The 25,152-nt window shown below is 42.0% G+C and overlaps 1 protein-coding gene across 2 annotated transcripts; it reads right to left on the reverse strand.

The window, feature by feature from the left end:
- Positions 1-519: 519 nt before the first annotated feature.
- Positions 520-24,489, reverse strand: siah1 (siah E3 ubiquitin protein ligase 1). 2 transcript variants are annotated; one of them, XM_069686930.1, is made up of 6 exons: positions 24,348-24,489; positions 16,154-16,347; positions 12,647-12,703; positions 5,175-5,356; positions 3,780-4,076; positions 520-2,830 (listed from the first exon to the last, which is right to left on the reverse strand). In XM_069686930.1, the coding sequence occupies exons 2-6, from the start codon at positions 16,269-16,271 to the stop codon at positions 2,459-2,461; spliced, it is 1,026 nt and encodes a 341-aa protein (XP_069543031.1). In that variant the 5' UTR covers positions 16,272-16,347; positions 24,348-24,489; the 3' UTR covers positions 520-2,458. The 2 variants fall into 2 exon arrangements, with proteins under 2 accessions (XP_069543031.1, XP_069543032.1); XM_069686931.1 differs by lacking the exon at positions 16,154-16,347.
- Between the last annotated feature and the right edge of the window lie 663 nt (positions 24,490-25,152).

Raw genomic sequence — 25,152 nt, forward strand, 5'->3', positions numbered from 1 at the left:
TGTTTTTCTAAAAACATGCTCGTATTCGCTGAACATCCGCATGAGGATTTCGAGCTCAACTGGTGTGACGTAGGAGGACCTCTTTTTGTGTACCGTTGCCATGGTGAATCATGGTATCAGGGTTCCATTAATGCTGGCTTTTTACAGTCAGCGTGCACGCACTTAACTCCAGCTGAACCTACTCAGTTCATTGAACTAACTCTGATCAGCTGTTCTGGAACCGAAAACTCAGAGTTTCCTATCTCAGAGTAGATCAACTCAGAGTTCAGGGTTAGACTCAGAGTTTGTTGAACCTTCTTTGTGAAACGGACCCCAGTATGAGAATTTCCCAGCGCTCGTCTTCTTCTGTGCTGCGTTTGTTTTAGGATACACTGGCAGTCTTATTCATGAAAAACTTTAATCTTAGCACTACCAGCAGTCAAAACTCTGCAGGGTACTTCTAAGTAAGGAGACAAAGAAGAACACAGCCGTAATCAGGATCTGAGGCTTCAATAAAAGAAAAAAGAAAGAGGCATCAAGTATGAAAAAGATAGATTTATTTAATGACAAATTAAAACAGAAAAAGTCAAGGAGTTGAGGGGGAGCAGCAACATTACTGAGACTCCACATGAAGAGAAAGGGAGAGATGATTGGCTTGACCTCCCTCCCTCCTCAGAGACAGAAAAAGGAAAAGAAAAGACTTACCACACAAACAAGAGGACGGAGAGACGAATAGATGAGGAAAACAATCCAACGGGGAAAAAACAAACCTTCAGAAGAACGACACAACTTGCTTTTTAACTACAAACACTGAAGTTTAGCCACAAGTTTTACAACTGCCTTTTAATTTTTGTTTTTAAAAGTCATTACAAAAAATGATAATTATGATAATCTCCATTTAATAATAACAATAGCAACATTGTAACGGTAGAAACTGTCCCTCATTCCTGGTTGGGTCATCAGTCAATCAGTGGTTGAGGCTGACACTGGCAGACAGAGCGAGACGGACGCAGAGTAGAAATGAAAGAAGAAGAGTGAGAAGAGGAGAGGGGAGGAAGTGAGTAGGCTTTTGCCACATGTCCATCTCGCATGCACGCTCGCACACATTCACAGACATACACACACACACACACACACACACACAAATATCAGGAGTTCTTCTCTCCTCTCATTAAAAAAACAACTAAAATAATTAAAAAGAAACAACATACTTAAGAAATAAACCCAAGAGAAAACTGTGACTCAACTGAAATGCAGTGTATTTTTTTCCTCGCTCTGAAAAACAAACACAAAAAGGGTGAAAATGCTCTGACGTATACTTAATTCATCCACTTTTACACCTGCACACACTGCCTGTAATGCAAAGAACAGGTGTGTGTTAAGAGTGAGAGAGACTTCCACTATTTGTGTCCACTCCTTGAAAATGAAATAAAAAAAAACATCCAGGGCCGACGTAGCTGCGGGCCTCCTTAAATCCATACAGTATGAGAGCAGAGTCTGTTCTAAGAACTATCAAAGACGACGGTCAACTATTTAAAGAGCGTCCGATGCACAATCTTCAGCCTTGGGTGAACCGATGTGGACCAGATGTGGGCCGGAAGGAAACCAGATGTACGGATGTTCTATAGACCGAGATCATTAATGCAGCCCTCCTGGACATGACTGGGTGTCTGTGGTTATGTGGGTGCTACAGCCGCCCATGCCTTCGGGTGACAGTTCCAGTCACAGCCATGGAAAGCCACATCTGTCACAGGTGAAGATCATTTTCCTAATCCGCCGTCAGGAACTTCGTGGGCTCTGGGTTCCAGTTTGAGCTAGCTAATACATGAAGACGCCCACTGTGGTGAAACCAGGCCACAGCCACGTGGAGCCCTGCAAGAGTGTGAACCGTTCAATCCAGGAGGTCCAAAGGGTTCTGAGGTGGATTACAAGCAGCAGGGAATTGGGGGGTGTGCTAAATAGCTGGCTAGCTACCCCGCACTGACCAGGAGTCCGTGTTGAGATATAGCTTAAGTAACCAGCCTCCTTTCTGAGAGAGGAGGTACGAGAGCTGTACTGTGAAACGTGAGGATGACTGAGGGCAAGAGAGACACTGAAATAAGAAGGGGGGGAAGGGGGGCAAGTTTGACTGAACAGCTTTTCAGTTTGTTTCCGAGTTTATGACCAAGAGACAGCGAGACTGCATGTGCGTGCATGAGTCTCACATATATACGTTTGTGTGTGTTAGGAAGTCTATCGCCAGCACTACACAGTTAAGTCCTTGTGTATATTTTTTCCTCCACTCATCCATCCATTCATCCATCCATCCATCCCACCCCCTGGGTCTCCACAGCTGCCTGATCAGACAGTCCAGTTCCACGTCTCAAGGGGTGAGGCAGAGAGGGGGCGGGGCGCTGTGAGGTCACAACTGATTTGACCCCCTAAAAACGGCCCCCTGACACAATCTGTAACTTTTTGACCCTCTTCTCTTGAAAAGTTCTTAGCACATGGAGATGGTGACGTTGATGCCCAGGTTTCCGTTCTCGGCGAACAGCTGTGCGATAGACGTGTCGAACACCAGGCAGTCGCTGTTCATAATGGCTGTGGCGATGCCCTCGTGGATTGAGCGTGGCGTGGCCTCCCAAGTCAAGCGACGCCGGTGCCCGTTGAGCTCCAGCCGGTAGGCGAAGTTCTCGGCCTGCTTGCGAGTCCCGATGAGCTGCACGATGGCGAAGAACTGCTGGTGGCCGTCGTACTTCTCCTGCTTCTCCAGAACCAGCATGAAGTGGAAGCCGAAGCAGGACTGCATCATGACCCAGTCCACTGCGCCGGGCAGGTTGATGTCTGTGGCCAGGAACACAATGTCCTCCCCCTGAACAGAAACACACACGTACACACACACACACAGGGTTCAAGAGGGTGAGTTAAGGTTGAATTATAAATTATTCAAGTGGAGATACGTTTGTAAAAAACAGGGAAACCTAAATATGCCTATTTTCATACCCACACATTAACATTGTATATCACACACAATGTGCATCCACACACATTTTATTAAGGGCTGGCAATGTGGTGATGAATGTTTAGTGCAGGTCTGATGGAAAATGCCAACTGTCGTGCGCCTGTGGAGTCACATATTTAGGATTCTGAACATTCAGCAGGCAACAGTTGCCTCTTTTAAACAGATGATAATGAGCAGGAGCCTGAATGTTGTTAAATGGGGCGTGATCATAAAAGATTGGCAAGAATAGATTTTCATGTTCTGGAAGAACAAAGATGATTCATCTTTGCTTTGACAACTATCTCTGTTCACCCTTATTAAGCTGAATTCATAAAAAAAGAGGGCAATTAAGTCCCACCAACACTGCATGGGGAACAGATGTGTGGCTTTCTATTGACTTTGTATAATGTGGAGGTACCAAGCAGCTAATTTAACATTTTGAAGTTGTGAAACAGAAGATATTGCTACTGTAAACGGACAAAATATGTGGTCTTGATGAGTTCTTTGTGATTTCTGTTGCATGATGATATCACTGGTGATTTAATCAAATAGTTGTAAGTATTTCACTTCTGGTCATTCAGTCGGATCGAAAGCAAGGTAAGGAGAAAGTGAGACAGACCAAACATATCAAGTTACATTTTTCCTCTCCGGTAGACACAGGGCACTAAAATGCTCCTTTTAGATGCTGTAGCTTGTGTTTTTCAGCCATTATGTTAGTATTTCAGCAGATCTTTCCCCTCCAGAGGGCGTGGTTTCGAAATTGTGATGCATTGCTTTCTGTCTCTATGGATGACGCTGCAAAGACGAGTCAGTGTCTGACCTGCAGTGTGGTGATGGACTTGTGCTGATGCATCAGGTGTGGCATGACAGCGTCCAAAGAGCCCTGCCACTTGCAGGAGGCGCCAGGGCAGGGGCAGGAGTACGGCCGGAACTCGCACAGCTCTTCGTGCTCCGTCTTGTCGGTGTGAGGCAGGGTGACTTCGCAGCCCGACGAGGCATACTTGCAGGGGAAGAGGACTGAGTTTGCCACCTTCTCCATGGCCAGATTCCTGATGGAGCCCAGAGGCCCTCGGCAGGTGGGACAGCAGGTGAGCTTGGGCCGGCAGTTGGAGCATACCTGGGAACGGACACACAACAAAGGTGTTGTTAGGGTTTTCCCCCACGAAGATGTTCTTCTTAACAGCTTTGCCTTGTCATAATGAAACCTATTCAGCAGCTTGAGGACAAAAATAAAGGCCTGCAGGAAACTTTTAACAGTTTGTTCTGTGTTCTACAAGAATAAAGTTTTGGCCTTTAAGCTTTAAACTCTTTCACATATTAACAAACAAAATATCAATTTCAAACCTTGAATAATACTTTAGGTGAGAGAGGATGTGATGTTTAGAAAGGACGCTGTTGTGTTTCCCTGAGCCAATCACAGCGTATAGGTGAGCGTGGGAGTGGTTCAAATTAGCAAATGGGCCCCATTCAGAGCGGCGAACATGGCGAAAGGGATGCAGAGTTGGCCTTCTTTCTGTTGGACAGGTAGGTACCTCAAACCGGGTAGGACAAGCTAACCGGCGGTTAGCATGCTAGCGCAAAAGGTAACAGTGACGCTGTCGGTGTTAGCTCAGCGGGGCGGGCGTGTTCTCACACGAGAGAGTGAGAGTGAGCTTCTGGTGACAAAGAGCCCAGGAGGAGGGGCCCAGTTTGAATGTGTTGTTGTTATTAAACCTGTAACTAACTTCAAAGAGACAGAATTACACTCAAACTTAAGAATCCTCATACAGCTGTTTTCTTGATCTCTGATTGAACCACAACCTTATAAAAATGTTCATTTCCACTGTTTATACTGGCGCATAGCAAAAACACACTGCAAGTGATCTGCATTGGCGCAATGCACTGGTGAACAGTTTCATTACCAGCCCAAAATACTTTTTTTTTGGTATTGAAAAACCATGGTAACACATTTTTTTTTCTAAATAAACAACTGTACTATTCATGACTATTAATAGTTTTATGACTATTATGTAAGCACTGTAATAAAGACTGACTTGTTCAGCAAGGTTATAAAACTTTTCTCATGAAGGAAAAGGTTTGGTAAAATATTGATTACTTCTTACAAAAAACTTTATGCAGTACACAAACAGTATTTAACCATCTAAGAAGGTGCATGTGAGACCCTAGAAATGACATGTAAAAACACACTGCATACAGCAGGTTGGAGTGTACATACCAGGTGTCCGGACTGGCACTGCAGGATGGGGGGTAGGACATAGTCAAAGCAGACAGGGCACTCGAACAGGCTGGCCAGGTCACTGTTGGAGGCTGTGGTGCCTGACAGGGTGGGCACGCGCTGAGAGGGGGGGCACTTGGAGGTTCCTGTGGGCAGCGCGGTGGCAGTCTGGCGACTCATTTCTGATAAACACAGAGAGGGAGAGAGGCCATGATAAAACTTTCAGCACATTATACGGCACTCTATCAGGGACACAGAGTCTGTGTGTCAGAGAGAAGTATGGACAATTTTCTACACATCACCTTGTTCTTACTGACTGCACATCTACAGGTTAAAAGCTCTAAGTGCCTGTATACCTCTGAATCCTCCACATCAAAGCTGACGGCAATCCACTACATAGACATCAGGGCAAGAGAGGGATGATGATACAGAGAGAGTGACACACTGCTGAGTTCACAGATACGTTATATCATTAAATCTTATTTGTCATCTAATATTGTTCAGCAAATAGAAAGTCTTTTATACCTTTTAACTTGGTGAACAAATCTTGTCAGCGTAATCCTGGAGGGTTTTTTTCTACATCCATTGCATAGAAATGTTCACGAGTTCAATCTGGTTTTCGTGTTTAAAAATATTGTGTCAGATTCAACAACCAAAGCCGTGAGAAAGCTTTCATCATCTACATCATGTTCTAATTTGTCCTCCAATAACAAGTCTTGTACTGCTTCCCTCCTCCTTATTTCAGTGTGTGTCATCTGAAGTCATGTAGTCATCCTACAACACTTTCCAATGTGCCTGCAGTAGGCTGCGTAATATCCATCACCACTGGGGTTTTGAACCAATATGACTGAACCCTTCTGCAGTTAAGACTCTGGTACCTGCAGCCATTTGGATTTCATTTGACACATCTTTCTACGGCCCAGTTTGAGGGATGAGCAGAGAACTGGATCCTGTCTTTTACTGCCCGTCAGTGTCAGTCTGAGCCCACCATGTTCAACATGTTTATTATAGTCCAAGCAACGAATCAGAACAGGGCACATTTTCTGGTTTACATACATAAAAAAAGAACCAGCAGGCAGTAAACTAAACTCAGATGTGGTGTATGTGTGTGTCTGTGTATCTGCTGTTTCCTATCACGCTGTGCAGTTGCCATGGTCACTGGTTTGCGGTTAATTATGGGATGGCCTGTGGAGCTTAGAAATGGAGAGAATAGAGAAGAGGAGAGTCAAAGTGACAGGCAGGGGAAAGGGTATGTGTGGAGGAAAAGGGGTAGAAAAGAGGAACTAAGGAGGAGATAGATGTTAATAAAAGAAAGAGCAGGGGGAGAGGAGGAGTTAGACAGCAAAGTTTAGAATGAGGCTGGGCGAGAACATCACATGAGGACAGAAAGAGCAACCAACTTAATGGAAACAGAGGGAAAAAAAGATGAGCACAGAGGACAATAGAGAAACGAAGCAGCGAGAAGGAATGAAAGATGAGCAACTATGCAAAGAGAGGACACAGCAGTGTGGGTGTGGAGATACAAAAAGGAGTGAAGGACGGGAGGATAAAGAGGATGTTTCTTATGTCAGGTCTTTTCTGGGTAGAACAGGGTTTGGGTGGGATGACTGTGCATGCCTGTGTCCCCACCTACCCTGCTCCCTAGCATAGTTCATCCTTTTTATAGCCCTTCCCACAGACAGACGCAGCACAGGGAGATCCAGAACAGAGAGGAGAAGAAGAGGATAGTATGTGTGGGAGGTAAAGACAGAAAAAGAGAGTCAGGTGGTGCAGCAGTATGTAGACAGACAGTACAACAGCTGGGAAATTAACACCCACAAGCAAAATGCTGCCAAAGCTTTAGTCATGGCTGCACAATTTGCTTAACCCAGCAGCTTATTTTGAATTTTAAAAGGTGTTAAATAGAAAATACTGCTAAAGTCAGGGAACACCATATGTGGTCTGAAATTTTCCTTGGCATCTTTTCACTGCAAATAGCTATCCGGATCTTTGTGGTAATGCAGCATTTGATGATGGCTACCTATCTGATAAGCAATTAAGTAAAAAGCCTAAAATGTTGGATTAGTTTCAGTTTTCTAAACAGCACTATAAAGCAATAACTTAGTTCCAGAGCTCCTACTGAGAAAGCCTTTTAACATTTCAGTAATTTTTGATTTCCTGTTGACATTTTTGTCCACTAACCCAATAACATCAAATAGAGAGAGTGGGATGCTTTTATCCACATCATCACTACTTGCATAAGCTACGCTTTTACGTCGAGCTTGGTAGTTGGCAGCAGCGCCAGCAGGCAGTCCGCTTCTGTAAGTGCATCTGTTGGGGTAAAGCTTCTGTGCATGCACTCGCATGCCAACTGCAGAGGTAAGGCTGGACCTAATGACAGACAGTATTAGCTGGCTGCAACTGTGCCCGTCAGCTTGTAAACACATCTGCTGTGATGGAGATAATGCCTTAGCGGCTATTAATAGAACTTCTTAGCCGGCTAGCATGCTAGCAGCAGCACTAACAGCAGTGGGACAAAATTAGCTGTGGACATTCAGCTCGGCCAAGGCCAGGGTCGGAGTCAGCTGGCATGCAATGACTGTCAGAGGTTGTACAGGCCGTCAGTGACTTGGCAGATTGACAGCTTAAAGACAAAAGTAAAACCAGAACTGGTTGCAAAGAGTTACATACTGTAGCCTCATGAGATCCTGAGTATTTCATAATTTAAAATAGTTGGTTTTTTTATAGCGTATAGATACCTCAACACTGGAAACTTGGAATGTGTTTTTGTTAAACACTAGAGCAAACTCAATATCTCACTTATTTAATTGGTTTCAGCATAAATTTGGAAAAATGTTAAATGTGGTTGCTTGATACTCCTGTTTAACAAGTGAAACATTGGAGTCCCATCTCGTGATGTGTGTGTGTGACCACTGGAGAGGACAAGTGTCAACTAAAGCTGAAACCATGATTATAATTGTAACAAAAAGAGGACATGTTCTTTCTTAAGCAGGCAAACGTAGCATAGGAACCATAAAGGAGTTCCAGCTGATATAACACAAGGTTAGTCAGTCAGAGTTACTGTATGGCTATACATACATACTGAAATAGATCAACACAGGCCCTCAACAAGGGGGCCAGGGAAGGGGGCGGGTTTTATAGTGGCAGAGTTGCCACACCCAATCCTAGATTGTGTGAATGTAAGTATTTTTTCTCTTTGATTATGTATGTTTCATCTGTTTATTGATCATGTTACAATGTTAACTGATTTGAATTCTGACAAGAGATTAGCACTCGCTGCTTGACACTGGTTTATTGCAATCTTTGAAAAAGACAGCTCGGTTGTGATGTGATTAACACATTGCTACAGACTGGCTGAGTTATGCAAACGCACGCTGCTGCTGCTGCTTAGTGACAGTGCGAGGTGATACGAGGCTGGACAGAGAGGGGTAGAAGGTTTTGCATTTTGTACTTTGCGTCTGATGACTGATGAAGAAATTCATGGTAATTAGACTTCATTTTAACTAGCATTCAGTTACAGTTACAGTTTAACACTTAATGCTAACGTTCGTGCTAACTTGTGTCAGGTCTGCTGCATGAACTAGATGCATAGACCGAATGCTTTCTCCTGAGATGCTGAGGCATTGACGTTGTGCTTTGGTGATAGGCTATTTGTATTTAACAAAAGACAGCGCAGAGTTTCAGTTGGTTGTCAGCTTGAGATGATCACAAACTGTGGGCCTGTTTATTTCTGTGGCCTGTATCGTCTTTTCAACCTTCACTATTTTCTTCCACTACTTTGCAATCCAAGCTGGCCGCACATCTTCTCGTGTCACCTGTTCAAACATAAGCTCGTGTTACTGTAATAATCCAACGTGCAACAGAGTACTGTACACACTCAAATTGATGTAATAAGGCTTGATGACATTTATAAACCAAGTTATTTAAGATCCTAAAGGACAGGCCTACTTTATACACAACTTCTGACTCACTCGGCTGGCTAACTGCAGCTAGTTTGCAGCACATAAGAAGAAGCAACAAGCCAAACTAAAGAGAGCCAATGTGAGCATACACATAGAATCACTTGTTTATGCGACACACACGACACATTACGCGGGGTAACAAGTGACATTGCCAAAATAAAGGCAAAAAATGGGCAAAAAGGCCCATCGCCCTTTTGTTGTTGTTAGCAGGTGGTCTTGCAAAGGCTTTTACAGTCTGCATTTACAGTTTATAAGGCTTCTGGATTTCAGTTTTTACAATGTGGACATTAAAAAAGGAGCAGCAGCTCATTAGGAATGATACTTCTCCAGAGACACTTTATACCAAAATTAAACATTCAATAAAAAGTGTGAGAGAAGGAGGCGAAAACTGGAGCTGAGAGGGACTGGGAAGACAGAGAGAGTGAGTCAGCTAACCAGATAGAGAGGGCGATGATCACATACTGCTGTGTCGAGAAGGTGGAGGGGAGGAGGATGACAGAAAGAAGGGCAGACACAAACAATGACTAGGCACACAGACCTCAGCATTCAGAGGAAGCAATATAAAGGCAAAGAACAAAGGACTGATCACAAAGTGCTTTCTTCCTACATCGAGTCCTGTGGCAAAATAAAAAGCTAGTAGCAGACAGAGACGCTGTGTGCATTGCCTCCATCTGCGTTAAAGATTGAGTAAATGGGGCAACATGCTGCCGAAGTGGAGCAAACTGGAAGCTCCAAATGCTCAAACACGGAACAACTCAACAAACAGCTTGGACTACAAGAGAATCACAGGCCTGCACTACAAAGCAGGATTTGTGGTAAAGTTTAACACAGGGGCTGGTACAGTGGTTTACTTCTTACCATAGGATATAACAAAGGTAACTTGTGCTACACACCTAACCTGCTTCAGAGGAGGTTATGCTCAAGGTGACAGATCAACCCGAATAAAAGCACCGCCTACAGACCGATCAAGTCTCTTAATCCCAGAGCTCAGTGCACAGAAAGTCAGAGGGGGTGCAGCAAGAGCGTTCAGCGTTGGTAGAGTTATTCTTTGTGCTTTTGTTTTTTATCCTACATCAGAGACTGATCGAAGCACTAAATCCTTGTACTAGGTGCACTAACAAGATGTAAAAGTAGGCCTACTCAATACTTAAGGGCTGAACATTATGGCAAAAAATAAGACCAGGATAATATTTTCTATATTGATCAACATACTAATTATATATTACTTACACAGTATATTAGTAATATATATAATTAGTAGGGCTGTCAAAGTAAACACGTTAATAACGCGTTAACGCACATTTCCTTTAACACAACTAATTATTTTAATGCGTGATTAACGTACGCACGTTCTATTATCATGACTCCGCCCTCGCTGTAGTTTGGGAAATCAGGAAGCGATGCAGCCGCAATGTTGTGGATGGCATGCAGAAACAAACCTCAGTGAGCAGAAATTGATAAAGAAAAGGGTCTTTTAAATGACAAATTCAGCCGCAAAGCCCTGCTAGATGCTTCTCTGGACAAGACAAAAGTTATTTGTTTAAACTGGCGATGTGAACTGAGTTACCACCGGCAGTGTTTCCGCTACATACATGTTGCAGTGGTGCCGCCGCTGCTTCAGGTTTCTGTGCAATTAAATGACTCCGCTCCAAATGAACGGTCATTCGCCTGCTCTCCTTGTTGAGGAAGAGCACTGAAACAGTGACAGGAGTCACCGGACATCAGAACGTTCTCTGTCCGCACACAATCATGTGCAGTTCTGTAACGCAATGTGAACATTCCTACTGTGTATCTCCGTATGTCCCTAAGGTAAATGCATTGATTTACGCTGTTTAAAAAGCTTATAAAAAAGGTGCAGATGTCATTCGGTAACGATCGATCGTTTTGATCGCTACGTCATTAATAACGTCCCTCGTGCACACACATCTCACGTGCTGTGAGAATTGAATTGCGAGAGAAAATATTTAACTTTTGTGACTTAATTAAACAGACTGCTGATGAAGACAGTCAACAAAGCAGACAGACACAGACAGAAAGAGGGGGCGGGGCCAGAAGCTATGCAGAGGTACAGGTGTGTTGGGACCTAAGCAAAGCAAAGTGATCACATTAAAGTAGTTTGTGAATTAAAACGTGAATTAAGGTGAGGAAGAGAGAACAATTAAAGTGTGGAAGGAAGAAACAAGCACCTAGAAAGAGGGTAATCCAGAGCAAGTCTACATGTGATGTGCTTCTCACAGAAATCACTGATATATGACATGAATGCCGCGAGCGTGCAGTACCTTTGAGGTTATTCTGTAGAATATTCTGGACAGTATTTGTCTTTGTTTTGGAATGTTGCAGTAATAATAAACATACATTTGCATAAAGGAAGCATATTTGTCCATTCCTAGGATTAAGAGGATTAAAAACTAAAAAAAAAGTCTCTCTTTAAAGGTACATTTACAACAGGTAAAAAATGTGCGATTAAATTGTGATTAATCGCGAGTTAGCTATGGACAACCATGCGATTAAATATTTTAATCGATTGACAGCCCTAATAATTAGTAATATATAATATATATTTTGGATATGCTGACAGTTTGAAGAGTATCCTGATAATGATGGAAATCTAAAGAAACCACAGGGTCTATTAGTTAATCATTAGAATTGCATTATGTAATTTATTTCCTTGTCTTCTTGTAGACAGACTTGACAAAGCGTTTTTCTTTTAACAAATCTGAAACATTATTTAATTATTTAATCATCCTTTTGACCCGTGTTTGGCATACCGCTGTACTCCTTTCGGCCTCTCTTCTGCTGCGTTGCCGTCTGACGTCACAAACGCGCCGGAGACAAGGTTAGCAAACAGTGAAGATGTTACGGCGGTTAGATCTTTATTGTATCTATTACTCAGTCTATTTATCAAACACGGCGCCGACAAATTTGGAACGATGTTCAGGCACTGCTTGGATGGAGACGAGCAGAATTTGTAGCCAAGATGACGAGTTGCAGAAGTTACCGACAGAGCATAGCATCGCGCCGGAAAGGGGTAGGAGATTAGCGTGTCGACACTGGTTTCGTGTTCCCATCTATACCGATTGTAGCCTTTCCCACTTCCCAAAAGCAGAGTGTTAGCGAGTGTTAGTGGTTTTTCTGACCAGTGAGAAGGGGGCTTAAAGCTGCCAGTTAACAGAGACAGCTGAACAAGCGCTCCTAAGCAAACTTGAATGCCCTACGTTAGTTTCCATCTAAAAAATACTCTTATTAAGCAGAGACATGCCTGACCTAGCCAACAGGACATCAAACTGTGGTGCTCTGCTTAAAGTAACTGAAATCGGCAGTAAAGTTTACCCACACAGTTCCTGCAGTGAAACTTACAGAGCTAAGTGGATGTCTCCAGGCATCTGGAGACATACAGTTACAATGTAAACTGTAACAACTGCTGGAACATTTGTCATTAAATAACTGTAGATTGACTGTGAGACAGATGAAGAAGGAGGAAAGAATACTAACAGAAACATAAATACCCACCTTCGTCCATAAGATTTCCAAATAAGGCTTTCGTCTTCTCTTGAAATGTGGGGACCTCTGGAAAGAGAGAAAAGAGAAACAGAATGTAAACAAACATGTACTGAGAAAAAAAAAGGTAGAAAACACTCACTGGGAATAACACCAACTATTAACACCACAATAGTAAAACTACAACAAGCATTACGTAACTGACAGTGAGTTATGTCATAGTACCGTCTGATTTACATGATGATTCACAACCTCGTGCTTGTAGGACACATTCTGCTATGCAAATAAGCAACCAGGAAGAGCACTGCCAGCGTTGTGTACTTCCAAAGACCAGCCATTTCTGAATCCAACGATGCTGTAGCCAATTTGACATCTAACATTCAGAGGCTCACCCAAACCTCAAATCACACAACTCTGATAGATCCCTTCGATTATCTAATATTTCCCTACATTTTTTTATTATTTTATGCATTGTATGCAAAAGTTAGCTGAAGACTGTTCAGGACAAATAAATAATCTATGCACAACGACAACAATCTGCAAAGGGACAAAATAAGTGCAAATAGGAAAATGTAAAAATGGGGCCACAGCCCACACTTTGGGAAGCACTGCCCAAGGCTAAGCAGTGCTCTTCCAGGGCATTTAAGCCACTTACTGTGCTGCTAATGCAATGTAGATTAGACTAGACTACAATCATTGATTCCCACTGTGCTCCCTGTTGTCTCCACACTGTTTTCCCAGCACCGTTAATTCATATTTCATAAAGCAGATAAAGCTCCATCAGTGAGTTTAAGTCTGTGTCAGGAGGATCATAAGATGCTGATTCAGCTACCACTTTACAGAAATGACAGCCAGCTGGCTAAACTCTGATCACCAACACAAAAGAACTCTCACTTTATGTGAAGTCATTACAAGGACATATTTGATTTTTGCATAGTATTTTGGCTAAGAAGGGCACATTTTCCACATCGCTGCCAATACTCCAAGAAGATCTTAGTCTGACTTTGGTACATTGCATATCCGTCACTGATGCTCTGACTTCAAAATGATGTGTTAATGAGCCAAGCTTTAGCACACTGTCAGATCTAATGACAACTTTTGCAGCCAGTGCAACATACAACTGCTGCAGACAAGGTGTCCTCTGCTGAAACAGTCTTTATTTCATTTGAAAAACAACACACACTGATTAAAACACATTAACAGAACAATGAAACACCTTTACTGGGATTCTTTTCAGAAGTCACAACACAATAATGATGCATCTTAATTCAGAATCTGGCCCTGATATTAAAAGCATAGCCTACATACTTTAATTGAAAAGTAGTAATCCAATATAATATGTTGATGTGTGTTCAACATCAACAGCAAAATACCACCAGTTGTCTCTCTCCACTGCAACATTGCTTAACAACAACACTGCAGGCAATTTAAGCAGATTAACAATGTTTTTAAAACAGTGCGTGTCTGCATGCTGTTTTAAGTAATTTTGCGGTTCGAAGAACCACAATGATGTCATGACATTCACTGAAGAAGCGCTGGGAAATATCCTGTGTTACTAAAATTCAAGCTCAAGATCAACAACTGCACTGTCTAAGTACACAAATATCATCACGACTAAGGTCATAGGAGTAAGGTGGAGCCTATGTAAACATGACACTCTCATTAAGTAAAACAACTTTGCTTACAGAGTAACAGCTTCAAAGATTAGCAGATTTTCTGGGTGTTATGCAACAAACATGGCAAACAAACGATTTGCCAACACAGGCCGTTGGTTAATTGAATATAAGACACACAGGACTGTAAGCTTGACAATCTCATTCATTTTACAATAACTTGCATCACTAGAAGCTGGCTTGTATATTTTTTTAACCATATACGTAAATGCAGTCCTATACCATATAACCTCCAACGGGTAGCTCAGGAGCAACAGGAGCTACCAGAAGCTCGCGGCCTGGATTTTAGTAGCTCGCCAAGAGGTACACAGACTCTGTAAAAAAAACCTCACAACAATTATGCACCTTGAAAGCCTCTTCTTACTTCAATTCAATCACATACACAGATGTCCCACCCCTAATACACGTGGAAAATTTGAGCATATAAAATACTCAAATATTAACACTTGTAATTTCAGAGTTTGGCTTGTGTATGCCAAACTTTCTGTGTCGTTCAAGGCTGCATTTCATATTTGATTTACTGGGCTGTGACTGTAAATGAAACTTTCACAGCATCAGTAGGCATAAAAAAGGCTGATGTGTACAACTGTAGCCTCTTTGATGAGAAAAATAAAATATATAAATGAAAAACAGGTGAGGGGGAACAAGAGGGAGAAATACATGTTTGAGATGTTTCCGTTTTGTATAAACTTTAAAAATACATTTTCAAAACATGGACTGTGAACTTCAAACAGCAGGAATGTTTACAGCAACCATGTTTAGTAAACCCACATAAACAACCTTACTGGAGAACTAGATTATTGCATGTATGGACATGTAGCATAGGCTGTGTTGAGCTAATGGAACAACACACATTAAAGCATCTGTCCTGCAGGGAGATAAGCACTGATGTAGATGCATTAAATTTAGAAAGAGAAGTTAGACAGAAAGGTTAGTAGTAACGTACCAACGTAACGTAGTACTCTATTTTTCCTTAAAAAACAGTAGTCAAATATACTTTACGGTATGTAGACATTTTCATCAAACACTAAATTTACTCTGAGTCAGCCAGGTCAACCTGCGGCGGGCTCCAACTTGCCTCAGACAAAACATAAACACATAAGCTCAGATACAACAAAAAGACTGCCATACAGATGCCTTTAGGACAACAGACAGATGGAAAATGAATACAATAAGCAAATATTCTGAGCGCCTGAGAGACTGCTGATCGTACACGAAGCAAAGAAAAGTTAGAAAAAGAACACAGAAAACACACAGACACAAAGGGAAGGGAACAAGTTGTAAGGAAGGAAGAATAGCCAACAACTGGGGGAGAAGATAAAGATACAGAACAGAGGATGTGGAACAAGACACAAGAGAGAGCAGAGAAAACATGAACAGAGCACGAGGAGAGGGGGAGGCAGAAAACAAGCCGGGCTTCAACACTAACATGCCATTCTTTGTTCTCAACTCATGGCCCACTCTTTTCTCAGTCACACACACATTGTACAGTGCTCACACACTCCGCCACATAGACTCCACAATGCACACAGGCACGCTTGCTTGAAGCATCTTCTGTACTCACCCACACACACAAGCTATTGAGCATACAATCAGTCCCAACATACAGCCCCAACACTTTTGTTAGCCAAGCTCCTTTTACTGCGAGTATCAATTTATCAACCTGACACACACAAACACACACAGCTACAGCTGGACTGAGCACAGGAATTTATGACATTTTACAACACTTTGGCTGCAGCTACAAGGACAGCTGCTCGTAACACATTAAGCTGATGAGGAGAAAGGTGTAAATGTAAGGAGTAAGTGTGTGATCAAGTGCATTAGCCTTTAAAAGCTCATTCACCTTCAGTCCTGTGCAAGTTCCTTGTGGTTACACACGAGAAGAGTCTGAACAAGGAGTTCCAGGGCGGAGCTTGCAATGCTACGCAAGCCGGCTTCGATTTCACTTGGACCAGAGACATAGGGTTAAAGCATTCACACAGCCCCTCGACTCCATTTTTCTTTGGCTTTTTCCATGGAAACCACACACTGCTGCTGCTGCCCGAAACACACCACAAAACAGAGGATCACATTTCTTCCACCTGGTCCCCCTTTAGGGAGCATGAGCTCATGAGGGTCCAGGGAAAGATGTAATGAAAGAATGAGGTCTGTGTTCAGACAACACACACAGAAATGCTTCAAAGCCTGAAAAATAACAACCCAAGAGGGGATGGAACTGCAACTGGTCAATGACTGTGTCCGGGGGGAATCACACTTTAAACTCCAAAGTCAGCCAGTCGCTGCTACAGCAAGAAAACCAGGTATCCATCTGACCTTCCTATCAGGCCAAACTAAAAGGGAGCACTAGGCGGGTTGCTAGGCGCTAATGCTGCAGCACAGAGAAACAGACAAACAATGATTGCTTTCTGTTACACTGAAAGCCTTGCACATTTAGCCAACAGTCTGTAAGCAGTCTGTCAGTGTGTGGTCAAGCTGCCACTCCCTGGCTGCTCCCAATCAGCCACTAGGAACGAAAGGCAACATGAGGCAGTTCAGCAAAGTCCCTGTAGATTCTCTCTCCAACACTGGATAATTATCCTTTGACAAGTTCAACCTTTGTTTTTCGTTTTGCCAGATCTTCAGGGACTGTTCGGTGCTGTACCACTGCGGCTTTAAACATGAACCACAACCATTTTCCAAAATTGCAGCACCAAGAACAATTTCCAAAGCAGAAGAGCTGGTTTCTATGAAAGTTGCTGGAACAATAATCCTCTGCTGACTGCAAAAAAATCCCTCCTCTCTACTGGTTCCCTGGCACGAGAGGAGAAGGCTTTAGATAAAAAAAGGGAAAGTCCCAAACATAGATTATCTTCCTCTGACTTGCTCTCCTCTGCGCTCTTTTACTCCAACCATGTTCTTTCTGTCCCCTGGAGTGTGGTAGGTGACACTGCTGCTGGGTGTGTTTGTGTGTGAGACGGAGAGGAGCAAAGCCGGCATCCAATGTCAGTCCAAACAGAGCATGCTCACACACTCCCTTCCCCTTTCTCCCTTACCCACTCCCTACACAAACACATAACCCCTTCTTCTCCACAACACGTCATCTCTTTCACACAGACTTCATTCTTACAAATTTGCCACTCTGCACTTCATCTTTCATGTTACTATCTCACTGATTTTCCTCTTTTGGACAGCACTTTGTCTCATGCTTACTCTGCCTCAAGCCTGCATATTTTTGACTTCTTTTTCCTCGATGGACATTCTTTCTCTCTCACTGCTTCTCTTACTTGTGTTTCTTTCTTTCTGCCCCCTCCCTCTGCCCGGCTCGCTCCGTGGTTGTGCAAGTCTCAGATTTCAGCCTTGTCTGGCTGCTGTACCAGCAGCTGCCCTCATTGACACCATACCTCACTTTCTCACTGCCTTTTCTTTTCTTCTTTTCCTCTATAACTCTGTTTCACCGTTTACCACAATTCAATAAGTATATGTATCACATTCAGTAACCTGCTGTTTGAAACATTTGTTAAAACTCGGGGAGGGTTGTGTGTGTTACCACTGAGTTCTGGCATTTGCAGTATTAAAGATTTGCCCAAAAGCCACAAATTCCAGATCAAAACAAAGTCATGTATTTGTTAGATCAGGGGACAGCGCCCCTCGTGATGATTGAAATGTCAACCTATGTCTTAATAAAATAAGTTTCTTTGATATACACTCCCCCAGACTCATTATCCTGCATACACTCGGGCTGCCTAGAATCTGTCCATTAGCAGGAGAGAAAGTGATAGCTAGCTCAGAGAACACAGAAAGCGTGTTGTTGACCTTGTTCACACTTAACACTTGAGTGATTTAATCACACAAAGACAAAGAAAACAGTAAAATACTATTATTTAAAGTGTGAAATAGCTGGCATGTGTTTTACATTTAGTTTTACATAATGCTTTAATATGTGGTATTTCATTCTAGGGCATAATCGTACATTTTAAAACAAAAGTTTAGGGCTTGAAAGCTGAACTTATACATCACGATGACCCCAATATTCACTCGGCCCATTGTTTTTCGATTCATCAAATCCTTTAACTAATATAACGAGTAATAATATGCAAATTACAGTCCAAGGTGATTTCCTCTTACAGAGGTCTTCTTGCAGAAGAAATCGTGACATTGACACTAATAAATAAATCTATTTAGCCATATCACAATATCATTTTATCTGTCCTTTCATTTGCTAAAAATGCCTCTGATAATATACCTAAGACAGACTTCCAAGCTGTACAGTAGTTTCTCTGGAACAGGCGTTAACAATGCCATTTTTTAGAGGAACTGATTGAAACTAGACTGGCAGTGTGAAAGCACCTTCACTTTTCTTTCAGCTTTAAGAGAAGACAAGAGGCACACTGCTGGACTCCCTCCCCATCGTTTCACCACATCTGCTCACATTATCACCAGACAATATGAACATAATGCAGTCAGAGATTCAGCGGCACAAAGAATACGGGCACAAAGCGATCCCGCTGTTACACACTTGCACATGGTGAGCTATAAAACAGCACTACTGACACTAGCCAATGCCAAAAGTGTGTTATTAAAGGGGCAGGGCAACAGATACAACAATGAGCCATCTGGACCGGGCAGCAGTTCACCAACAGGGACCCAAACACTTCATCACCCACAGCCAGGAGTTTACAAAGGAGAAGAGGGTGGGAGGGAGGGGGAGACACGGATTATTTATGTCTTAAGCACACTTTGGTGATACAAATGTCAATTTTTCATGCCAATAAAGCATCACTGAATTGAAATTAAGGGAGTTACAGAAAAATAAGACAAGTTAGTTGGAGATAAAAGGAACATTGGCAGCAGTGTTGAAAATTAGCAACAACAAAATGCAGCCAAAGTATGAAAGAGGCTTGTTGATTCAGACATAAAATAATGAATTTGAACTTTTTATGTCAGTGGCTGGTAGATGTTCACGTTTTAAAAAGTTAATTTCCCATCCTGCTTGGCATGGAGGTTGTAAAACAAGATTTGAGTACAAGCCCACATTTCCATATGAAATCCCTTCTACTGTCATTTCCATTGAGATTTTACTAACCTGATCCAAGTCCCTGAAGCTAGGCCGAAGAAAGCAAAGGCATATTTATTTTAGTACTACATTTTACAAAGGAACTGCTTCAATTACATTAAGCCTCTTTTAGCATTTAAAAGTATTATCACTTTAAAACCTTTAAGAGATTATCTTAACAATGCCTTGGGAGATCTAATCATCACACTTACGATGTCACTCGTCTCATTCCGTTCACTACTGCTGAGTGCACCCTGAAGCTAAATTCTGAAGCTAATGTGTATACACAATAACACCTGCATTACAAGTAGGAAGGGAGGAAAACACTAAGTCCAAATAAAATCTTAGCGAAGACTTAAGTGTGGTAAAAATGTCTAGACTGATGACAATCTGTAGTCAGAGTGAAGATCCACATTCGAACAGTCCTTACACCTGTGTTTGGTGACAGACTGAAGGCTTGGTGTACAGGCTGAAAGAGTTTCCTCACTGACTGTGCAAAAAGTTCTTCAAGAGTTAGTGGGACAGCAAACCAAAGGCTCAATCTGTTTCAATTCATGACATTTAAATCTGAAGCAAAAAAAGTAATACTGAGGATATTTAGTTTGCTTCTTGTGCAAAATATAATCTCTGGGAATTTGTGTAGCAGTCAGCCCTGGCCCTAAGTTTGACTCCTGAAGACACAAAAACAACAACATGTGAACATTTCCGTCACCTTTTTTCAGTGCAGCTAAGCAGCTTATTACCATGGAGAATTCACCTGACACAACCCCACACACACTCCCCTTGTGTTTTAATATGCAGACATAGATATGTGTCACGCGTACACACACACAGACGGGTGCACACAAAGAGAATGATACAGCAAGCGGGGACTCCCTTTGGCATTAGTAACAGATCTAGAATTACCTCACTTTTAGATTCTGTGAGTCACTCTCCGTCTCTCTCACTCACTCATTCACTGACGCATACACACACATACACATACACATACACACACCCCACTCATGCATTAGCCCGACAGCTGCCATTCTTCTGAGGAAGAGCTGAACTCCATTCACTTGACATGTGTTGCAGATGTTTTGTCAGGACGGTAAAAAGCCAACAGACAAGGTAAGTCATGGATGAAGATGCACACGCATACACGCGCACACACACACACACACACACACACACACACACACACACACACAAACATACAACTTGATCAATAAATGTCACCTGTAAACACCAATAGAGTTGCAAAGAGGGAGGAGTTATTTTTCCTCTAGAAGTAAAAGTCCTGTTTAATTTTTAACGGTGAAGGTTAAGTAGCTCACACATTTGGAGCTCCTCTATGGCCTCTGATGGAGCACATGAAATTAAACACAATAAGCTAACCTGATGCTGAAAAAAGGTGCACTGTCAATTTGGTAGCACCTTTTCAGATTCAAATATTGGCATCAATTAAGAACAAGCTTTATCCATGCAGTGTATTCCAGGAAAGACAGCACTGCAGGCCATCATGGCAATAAATACTGATGAATCGAAATAGACAGTAAAATAATTGTATTGTTTTTTTGCCATACACTGTTGCTTCAGGACTAACTACTGCAATGTTTATCAAGATAGGGTCTATGCCAATATGTAGAAATTCCCCCCCAAAAAGACTGAAATACCTATAATGTTGAAGAATCAAAATCCAAATTGGAAGTGAACCACACATAATTCCCATTTATGCCATAATTTGTGAAGCCCTGCGCTACATGTCCCATTGTTAAAACTCAAAAATGAAAAGAAAACCTACTTTCTTTTCTTGCATTTAAGTGAGTATAAGGATTGCATGAGGATAAGTTGTTCCTATCCATGACATAAATCCCTGTCATCTTGGCATCTGTCAACATCAGTCCACATATGAAAACCAACCTGCTGGCTACATTATCAAACGACTAAGCCTCTCTAAAAGCTACGGAAAACCCTCGGGTCAAAGCGAGTTCATCTCTGTTGCTGCATTACAGGCGGCCAACGCTGTACAACGGAGAGTCAGCATAAATACAAGAGGCCAATTTCTTGCTCAGGATTGTGAGCGCGTTTTTACTCATTTTTAACCAACCGGACCTGAAGTTGAGACTGGGAGGGAGTTCGCGAACTGACGTATCGACAATCCTGACTCATCTGTTAGATCTGTTGCACCTGTTACAAACTGTGTTAACTACTTTCTTAAGCTTATACAGTAGTGTAGACCAGCGTTAGGAGGACCAAATCACTGAAAGGACAGGAGCCCCTGCTGCTGAGCCAATTGATGACCGTTGTGTTATCTCCCTGCAGAAAGTCAAACTGTCAAAGCCCAAGCCTTTGGCATTGCTACACTAGACTTAATCCATCACTGGAGAGAACAGCAGTCATAATGTTCTCTCGTCCAGTGTTTGTGGTTGAATGCAATCTTAGAGGAAACATCTATATGTACAGACACAAGGGCTCCAAATTTACTTCAGGGACTGTAAAGAAAATACTGGAGTATCATCAGCCATGTATCCTGGTAATTACATTTATATACAACTAATTTATAACAGCAAATATGTATGCCTAATGCCAGTCAAATAAAGTTGACTATAAACATAATGAACAAATGTTGTTAATTAACCTTCAAATCAAGTTTTAGATGTACAGACTGAATGTATCAGAATAATGTTTGATGACGCATTTCATTTCATTTCTGCAAAAATGAGCGGTATGTTATGGTCATGACTTGAGACCTTTTCAGAAGACCTTTTGTTGCCCTATCACAACAGACCAGACATATTTGACAAAGATTGACTCAGGTTCTCCCAAGGGAAAACTGGTTTGCAGAGCCTAACATCACTATAAGGTTGGACCTTCCCTTTAATGCAATCCTGACAAATGGCTATGTTTTAAGCACAGCACTGATTGCATGTGTTTGTGTAATATATTAAAGGCAAAGTTAACCAACATTTGTGTATTTATCATTGATAAGAGGCAGCCAGTGAGACACCTGAAATCACATTCAAATACAGGACACGCACATCTACATGTCTCAGCCACAAATGCGACGCAACACTACACTGTGGCCGTACTTATGAGTACTCCAGCTTTCTCAACAAACACCACATCTCTCTCATTGTAATTTCTGGTCAATTCAAACATTTGCAGACAGGTTCACCAGCATGTCCTCTGATTACCTCAACACTATCACTCTTGTATTTTGCATTAGAATATCTCTCTGGTCAATTATGTGTACTCTATAGGGGAGAGAAAAAAAACAATGGATAGCATTATTTTGTGTGGCAATATTGTATCAATACAGGGGAAAGTATTGATATTTTATCATATAAATTATTTAGGGTAAAAGAAAACACAAATTACACTTTCTAAAACATTGACAGTGATTTGCCGTCCAAAAAAAGGGGGCTGCAAAACTTTCTTGGTCATGTTGTCGCAATGTCATTTTACAGTAATGTACACATTTTTGCATTCAGTTTAGCTGGACACTATGAACTGCGAGCAACATTAAAGACAATTTCAAATGATTGCCACATTAAAAATGCAGTTAATAAATGCATTATTGTCTTCCCAATATTTTGCATATTGCAAAATGTTTCAGTTCCCCTTAGAGTAAAATCTGAAAATATTTGGCTGCAAGGTGCAGACCAATATCAGGAGCTTTTAAGCCGACAAATCTGACATATAGGCCCAGTGTGTGCATTTCATGTTACAGCATCTGTATAGAAGATGACACTAGTGTCATGTAAAAGCTCATGTTGTGTAGTCCGGACAACTCACTCTACACCTCATCATTCTTTGGTGATTATCAGGTTTAGTCCCTGAACATAATTCCCACCTAACATGCATCCCATCTCAACAAGAGAATGGTAGAAAGATAAACAAAAGTGATTAGCAATGAGGATCCCTTAAGTGAAGTTACTTAATCATAAGGTCACACTGTGATACCCAGCAGAGTTTTGTTTCTGACAGCATAGTTCATAACACATCGACAGGTGCGCGATCTGCTCAGCCGCTGCAATAGCAATACAACCGGAGATTAATGTGTAATAGGACTTTTTCACAGCGGACATGTTTACATCCAACAGGAGGAAAAGCACAGGTGTTTATAATAGCATTAATGATGGCTGTATTCCATTTAGCTGCTTCAATTTCATGGTCCTGGTTGTGTGCATGCTGACTGCCAGTCATGGCTTTCTCGACCACCTGAACAGAACAGAACCATTGTTAAAGTTATTATTAACACCTGTGCTTTTCCTCTTGTTGGATTTAAAAATGTCCGCTGTGACAAAAAGCCCATAAAGCAGATCACAGCCACTCAAGATACATTAACAAGTAAAAGCTGACATTCACTCGTCCTCCCCTTAGAGACGGGTCAAACACACACTCAGTTACACTCAGTAACGATGACAGCAGCTACACTCGTTTCTTTAAGTAAACATTAGTCATCACTTCCTTTACAGCCATCACCAAACCAGGTTGTGCCAGTTAGACTCCCACACAAAACAATGCCATGATGGGTTTCTGTTGACCTGAACTAACCTGCTTTGAAAGCAAAATGGCCTTGTCTGGCAAGGCAGACAACGGCAAAGCCCAGCTAGCATCCACTGTTAAAGACATACAGGGCCTTGTCTTGCCGTAAAGCAGTAACCCGTAGCATATAGCTAGCTGAATCGGGTACTTGTTAGCATAGCAAGTGTGTGAACAAGCTGAGAAACCGATGCCTTAACATTTTTCATGAACAGTTCAGTCACTTTTGCTCACCAGGAATGCCAGTCGACTGCACACCACAGACAAGTGTGCATTTTCAATCGTCAACATAACAAACAAGCCACCGACACGACTAGCCAGCTTTTTGCCAAGCACAGCTAGCTAACGGGCAACATTAGCACCGCGCTAATGAAGGAAGCTAACGTCTGCTACGCTACAGCAGTGCTGTTGTTTTTCCCCAGCACACACACTACGCTCGAAAATCCGATGTTTCACTCGTCACGGCACACCCGCTTACCTCGGACAAAATATCCTTCAGCTCACTGCAGATATATGGGTGAATGTATGGCGAGGTGATGGGCACAATATCCCACTTTATCGTATTTCATTCGTTCGCTCGGTGTACACATTCGCACTTCTCCTGTAGCAGAGACGAGACGCCAGGCGTTAAGTACCAGCCGCTCCGGAGCGCGCACAGTTGTTGAAGTTTAGCCGCGGGAGCGCGCTCTGCACGAATCACAGATAGTAGAAATCGGTCCACATTTTAAATGAGAAATCATTTCTAAATACATGTATACAAAAAAACATGAATTACAGTTGATTTTGTATTTCCATATTGTTTAAACGTATTCCATGCAACTGAATTATTTCATTATCATCATTTATTAAATAATCCTAACCTCCCCAACTCACTCACCTCCGGACACCTGCACTATCCACAGATATTCAAGCTTTACAGACTGAAGTGCCGTTTGATTTTTATTTACTTTCCCTTTATTTTGCTTTTGCATGTCCTATTGGTGGTCATGTTCATTATCCTTATCATAAGTGCATATGCGGATGTCTCTGCGTTTTATTGAAAGTATAGGCATAAGGCATGTGGGGCTTTATAATTTAAAAAGTCTTCTAAAACAACTCTGGTTACCCTTAGATGTGTGTATTTACATATCATAAAGCCTTCTGTGAGAATCTTCATTGGCATTTCTTAGGGTGCATTGAAAAAAGTTTAATTTTAAATGTAATGTTAATTTAAACAGGAGAATTTGAGCAGCATTCATTATTAACAGCAACCTACTCTTATTAACAGCAAAGCAGTGTAAAAC

This window comes from Semicossyphus pulcher, unplaced genomic scaffold, assembly GCF_022749685.1.
Source record: "Semicossyphus pulcher isolate SPU_LCO1_2020_fin unplaced genomic scaffold, fSemPul1.0.p SCAF_8, whole genome shotgun sequence".
NCBI classification, from domain to species: Eukaryota; Metazoa; Chordata; class Actinopteri; order Labriformes; family Labridae; genus Semicossyphus; species Semicossyphus pulcher.

Coding starts and splice junctions, on each gene's coding strand:
- siah1 (XM_069686930.1), bottom strand. CDS start 16,271: ATGTCTCTGGTCCAAGTGAAATCGAAGCCGGCTTGCGTAGCATTGCAA. Junction 12,704..16,153: donor GAACTTGCACAGGACTGAAG/GTGAATGAGCTT, acceptor CTCTCTTTCCAG/AGGTCCCCACATTTCAAGAG. Junction 5,357..12,646: donor TGGAAATCTTATGGACGAAG/GTGGGTATTTAT, acceptor TGTGTTTATCAG/AAATGAGTCGCCAGACTGCC.